Source organism: Cyprinodon tularosa, unplaced genomic scaffold, assembly GCF_016077235.1.
Source record: "Cyprinodon tularosa strain WSP-4 unplaced genomic scaffold, ASM1607723v1 ctg477, whole genome shotgun sequence".
NCBI classification, from domain to species: Eukaryota; Metazoa; Chordata; class Actinopteri; order Cyprinodontiformes; family Cyprinodontidae; genus Cyprinodon; species Cyprinodon tularosa.
The window spans coordinates 172,106-178,028 of record NW_024039204.1 but is presented as its reverse complement, the minus strand read 5'-3'; the positions used below and the strand labels follow the sequence as shown (position 1 = coordinate 178,028).

At 41.3% G+C, this 5,923-nt stretch overlaps 1 protein-coding gene across 1 annotated transcript; it reads left to right on the top strand.

Annotated features, from left to right (window-relative positions):
- The first annotated feature begins 3,765 nt into the window (after window positions 1-3,765).
- On the top strand, window positions 3,766-5,923 carry LOC119794374 (doublesex- and mab-3-related transcription factor A1-like). Its single transcript, XM_038301899.1, has 2 exons — window positions 3,766-4,389; window positions 5,047-5,923. Exons 1-2 carry the CDS (start codon window positions 3,912-3,914, stop codon window positions 5,838-5,840), a joined length of 1,272 nt encoding a protein of 423 aa, XP_038157827.1. The 5' UTR covers window positions 3,766-3,911; the 3' UTR covers window positions 5,841-5,923.

Sequence of the window (5,923 nt, the reverse complement as noted above, 5' to 3'; positions counted from 1 at the left end):
TCTACTTTTTCATGATATTCTAATTTTATGACCAGCACCTGTATATATTTTTTTCTTCTTCCAGCTGGAATCTTGAAAGTTACGTGACTAGGACGTAAAACAATAGAAAACGTATAGGCAGAAGAAACGTAACAGTACCACAAAAAAAAATGGCCATTAAGGTACCTCCACTACGTTTTGCAGTGTGGACCAACGTAGTGGGGGTACATTTTCCCATGAGACTGGGTTGTACATGAACTGCATGGTTTTGGAGGGTGATATAGATAAAAGCACATTTCAATGATAGTACAGAACAAGTAGCTGGTGCATAATATATTGGTTGTGGATTTTCTCTGGATTAAAGCTGGATTAATTTGGATAAATATCACCAAGTAGTGAAGAAACGACATGCCTCTTGAGCTTCATATCTGAACTTGAACTTAGAAAGAGTTTATATTGGTTAGTGTTTCCTGGTTCCAGCTTTCAATTGTCCAGCTGCTGATTTGCAAATGATCTGCCTCCTTCACTTTTTAACCTACTTTGTACCCCATTAGGGAGTGAAGCAGCTTCACAGCATAATGTTTGTTTTTTCACTAGTTTCCACTCTGTTCTTATGGCATGTGGTACTCATTTCAATTATAAAAAAAACAACTTAATAATCCTAAATGTCCCAAAAAGGACAAGCAATAGCTTGATTTTGACTTGTTTTTTGATTGACACCATCTCAATCCGTATTAATGTTAAACCTACTGCACTGCCATTGACTCTGATGCACTATAGAGTGCACCTCACTATAAGCCGCGCTAACTTTTTTAGAAAAAACTTGGAAACATACATACTCTATATAAGCCAGACCGGGATATAAACCACTGATATCTATTGAACTGTCCCCCACCAAACCTGTAGGGGGAGCTCTACGTATTGTCCCTAGAGTAGGGACGAAGAATAATGCTAGCTCCTGTTAGCTTGTTTGCAGTGTTGCCAACTCAGCGACTTTGCCGCTATATTTAGCGACTTTTCAGACCCCTCAGAGCAGTCTTTTTCAAAAAAGCGACCAAAAGCGTTCCTACTCTTGTCCTCCAGCGGCAGGTGCTGCCGTGGGGCGCCTCCCCCGTCCCAACCCTGTTCTCCCGCTTCCGCAGGAGTCCCTCTGAGCGCTGCACTCAGAGCCGAAGCATGTTTACCCTCAGCGTCCAGACTGCAAATGAACGGCAATTGATGGCGCAGGTTGATCACGCTGGAGTCCGTCCCCTCAGTTGCTGAACCTGCCATAGAGAAACTTGACCAACATGACAATGAGCAGGCAAGCACAGCCTGTGTGTGGAGGGTAATCTTATTGGTTTAAAAATATTAATAATAACTATTACCATTATTTGCTCACATTGTCATTGATTCTTTCTAGTCTTTTTTGTTCCATTTAGATTTTTAATGTAATGTAAAAAACTCTATGGTTCAAAATGTTCATGTTTTACCATGATTTTTAGGCTCCTTAGTGGACCACAAGGGAAAAAAAAAAAAAAAAAGTTGAAAAAAATACATAAATTGTAACTCCGCCATAGTGTCTCTTTATAGTTCATTTTGACAGACCCAAACTCGGGTAGGAGGAAGGTTATTGTAGTAAAATAAAAAATAAAAAAATAAAATAAAATAATTAAATAAAATAAATAAATAAACATGAACGGACAGAAAAAGTAGCTCTATATATTCTGAGTGTTTTTACTCACTTTGTATCTCTGTAACATATATTTCTCCCACAGCGCCAATAACATGCACATCACATCATGTGGCAGATTATGCAAATTAGGCACTGACGTCATTCAGCGACTTCTAGCACAGCCAATAGCTTCTTTCCTTACTGAGGAGTTGGCAACACTGCTTGTTGGCTAATAGTGTCACTACCCAATCTGTCCCAGAAGCACGATCCGTTCTGCACATGCGCGAATAGATACAAATCCGGGTGTCCATAAATAATGTAATTATGGTACTAAAACTACTTATTTCTATCCTTAACTCACTAAAGAATAGTAATACACAAAAAATGTTTTATGACTTTTGTGAGACAATGTTTATGCTTTTTACATTAAATTCGTTAAACTGCTTCTCTGACGTCATCTTTAGACATGCTCAGAGTAGTCCATCTAAATATTATTAAACCATGTTTATCCGCATTTTAGTTGTTTCTTTCTTTAGATTAAGCATAATACAGCATAAGGGTAAAACAAAACAAAAACATAAAACTCAAAAAGACTAGATTCATGTTTAAATCCAAAGCCGAAAAAGTTAGCCACCGGAAGTAGCGTAGGATCCCATTTCCGGTGCACGTTGGGTTGAGGCAAGAGATAAAACAGAAAGGATTTTAAGGCCTCTTTTTTTGTCAGGAATTTCATTTTTATCCTTTAACACATTATATTTTAGTATGTTTACAATTTTTTTTTGGGAGGGGGACGTCATTTAAGCATTTTTAACAAAATAAAATCAAGGACGACCCGGATGTATATCTAGATGATTATGCGTAAATGAGCTGATGCCGCATTTTCAAATTTGACTTCTCCCTCCTGCGGTTAGGAAAAATCCACAGAAGAGCTGCACCTTCTTATGAACCACATGGTTCAAAACATCACACAAACCTAGTAGCTTATAGTCCGGAAAATACGGTAATCTTGTCCCACCCAGCTAACATTAAGCAATTGTGATAAAGTAACTATGATTAATTAGATACAAAAAAAATGGTTACATTATTTTAAAAAGTGTGCAATCTGGTTGGTTCAGGACTATTCATGAAATATTACTACCAGTTACTGTTTTCAGGGGGTAAAGGATGCACTCAACACAGTTGGATTCTCTACAAAAAATGACTTCAAAACGATAACCAGATTTAAAATGGAAGAAACAAGGGAACATTAAAGCTTTTAGTTTAAGTCTGACACCAATATTTTTGAGAAATATACAGACTATGGTCTGGTTCCAGTGACCAAACCATAAATAAGCCTCACAAATAAACTATCTGTCAAGAGGAGTGGTCAAATATTTAACTGGAATTATGAGAAAAGATTTCTGCATTGTGTGAATGGACAGCTTGCTAAATACTTCCAAATATAGCGGATTGAGTCCGTTTAATTTAGGAAAAAATGAAGAGCAAATTTAAGTTGAGGACCTGAAGAGTATCAATAGTGTGTTTGATAAAGAACTGAACTTTTACAGAAGGTGTTTTTTGTTGTTTGTTTTCCTAGCATGGCTGTGTTACTCACTCAAGTTATAACAGTGAGTCAGTTCTTGGTTTGTAACTGGATCTGGATCCCGCTCTGAATGCAGAGAAGTGGAGAAAAAGTGACAAAGGTGTGATTAGATACCCCCCACCCCAAATTCACACTGCTTGTTTGTTGGCAGATGGCTCTTTTGTCAGACTAATTTGTTCAACAGAATAACCAGGTTGATAATTACCTGCTGCTTTTGAGGCTGTTCAGCTATTGTTGTGTTAAAAAATATCATATACTTAAAATTGAAGAAACATTTCAGCAACCATATGTTTTTTTTTTTTTTTTTATTAACACGTGGGTTGGGACACACTGGCATATAGAATTAAGCCATACTAAGCAAAGCTTCAATGCAAATCAATCTTTTTCCAGCTTAGGCCAATTTTGAATATATAAAAACAACCATGCCTTCTTTTACTAGATCTACCTGAATGGCTCCCTTGCATCAGATTAGGCCCCCACTCATCAGGGACGCAAATAAACATGATAGGGTATTAAGAGTCTTGAGCGGAAAGGGGTGTGACGTGGGTGTTCGGTTTCATGTCAAACCACCTGGTGAAGGGGCTCTTAAGGCGCGCAGGATTAGAGTGCCAACGCACCACAGACTTCACTCTCTGAAAGAGGCCTCCAAGACAAGTCCGTGTTGATTTTTGGAGAGATTTCAGCAGAGAAATCTGTATGGAGAGCAGAATCAGGCCGCTCGCCATGGCAGGACATCCCGCCAGCCCGTTGGGAGGCCTCCCGATGTCCCCTTCCCTCTTGCGCCACCCACCTCTCTTTCTCCGTGCCTGTAACCCCGCGCTGGAGAGGGGCTACCCGAGGACCCCGAAGTGCGCCCGTTGCAGGAACCACGGGGTAGTCTCGGCGCTGAAGGGCCACAAGCGATTCTGCAGATGGAGAGACTGCGTGTGCGCAAAGTGCACCCTGATCGCGGAGCGGCAGCGGGTGATGGCGGCGCAGGTGGCGCTCCGGAGGCAGCAGGCGCAGGAGGAGAACGATGCGAGGGAGATCCGGCTCCTGTACCCGCCCACGGGCATCGAAGGGCAGCCGGGGATCAGCCAGGGGTCGGCTGTAGGGCGAGGGGTGCCAGCAGCGAGCTGCAACACTCCACCAGCTCCAAGCTTTGACGTTTTTGGTGCTCAAAACTATAAAGGCGGTGAGTTTTAATCAATTTTCATGGTTTATCAGACATTTATGAGTAGGTTATATATAGGTTTATATGATTAGAAATGGATTGCAAATGAATGCGTAAAGTAAATTCACATTAAGGCTTTTACGCATGAAATGACGCACACCAGTCCAAGGTGTTCTGAGGCCCCAAGCCTCTTTTTTTGTTTTTTGGTTTTGGGATAAATAGATACTTCTTTTGCATCTACTTAGGCATGCATATTTAGTTACTTAAATACAAATGTTTAATGTCATACCCTGCTAACATGGAAAAAATGTTTTTAAAGTATAAGCTAAAAATGTTAAAGTAGATGCACCAAATGCATGATTTTTTTTTCAGCGGGCATTCCAGGATATGATTATTTCTCTGCAGATAGTAAACAGAAAATGAAAATAAGAGAGGATGGAGGCATCTAATATTTCTATTTTGTTCACAAGAAACAGCTTTCTCATCTACATGCATTTTGATTTATATAATCATAACAGAACTTATGTACCAGTAACAGGAGGTAATAATTTAAATGTGAATGTCAATGATATATATTTTTTTAAAGTTCTGTTTATTGTTCTCTGTAAACCCCAAAGTATTTACATCCTCTGTGCTGCAGTAACCTTCATAAACCTCCCCCTTTTCTCTATGTTTCAGATGAGAAAGTGAGCAAATACAGCATTTACAGCGGATTTCTGGGTCAGCCGCTCTTTGCTTCCCAGAATGCTCGAGTTCTCTCCCCAGTTGACAGGAAGGAGGCGTCTCCCAGCAAGGATAACAGCTCCTCGCTTGCCAGCGATTGTGGGAGTCCATCACCGCCGTCTGACCGGCTGTCTGATCACGCTCAGAGTCCGCAGAGGTCGCTTCCCTCCTCTGATCCCGAGTCTGGGAGCGAGTCTGAGAAACCCAAGGAGTTGTCACACCTGGACCGTGACCCTGCTGACTTCATGGCCAAGATCTTCCCTCATCAGAAAAGGGACACCCTGGAATCCATGGTGAGAAATTGTACAGGAGACATTGTGAAATCCATTGAGTTGGTTCTGAACGCTAAGGAGAAAAAAAATGAATCTGGCAGTGCATCCCTGCCCCGTCTGCATGGCTCAGTGCTCAAGCCTGCTGTTGGACTGTCAGGAGCGCTAAGTTCTTCAGGAACCAAGTCTGCTTTCTCCCCCCTACACATCCACCCAGCCCCCAGTGGGGACGGCCTGTACGGGCTAAGTCCTCGCCTCGGTGTGAGTCCTCTACAGCTGGCCTATTCCTCTGCCAGCACCGGTCTGGGCGGCCTCATGTCTCCATACATGACTTCAGGTTTTATGCCACTGTTGACCCTGCGTCCACCTTTGGACTCACATTCTTTCCCAGGAATGATCAGAGACTTTTCTTACGTCCAGAGTAAGGATTCTCTGTGCAGTACAACAGGCCTTTACACACGACTGAACAGTGACAAATAATGTACTTCATATTGTATAACATGACAAATGTTGTTTTTGTTTCAATTTCATTTTTAAAGCTGAATAATGCAAATTAATTCTTA

Coding starts and splice junctions, on each gene's coding strand:
- LOC119794374 (XM_038301899.1), top strand. CDS start 3,912: ATGGAGAGCAGAATCAGGCCGCTCGCCATGGCAGGACATCCCGCCAGC. Junction 4,390..5,046: donor TGCTCAAAACTATAAAGGCG/GTGAGTTTTAAT, acceptor TCTATGTTTCAG/ATGAGAAAGTGAGCAAATAC.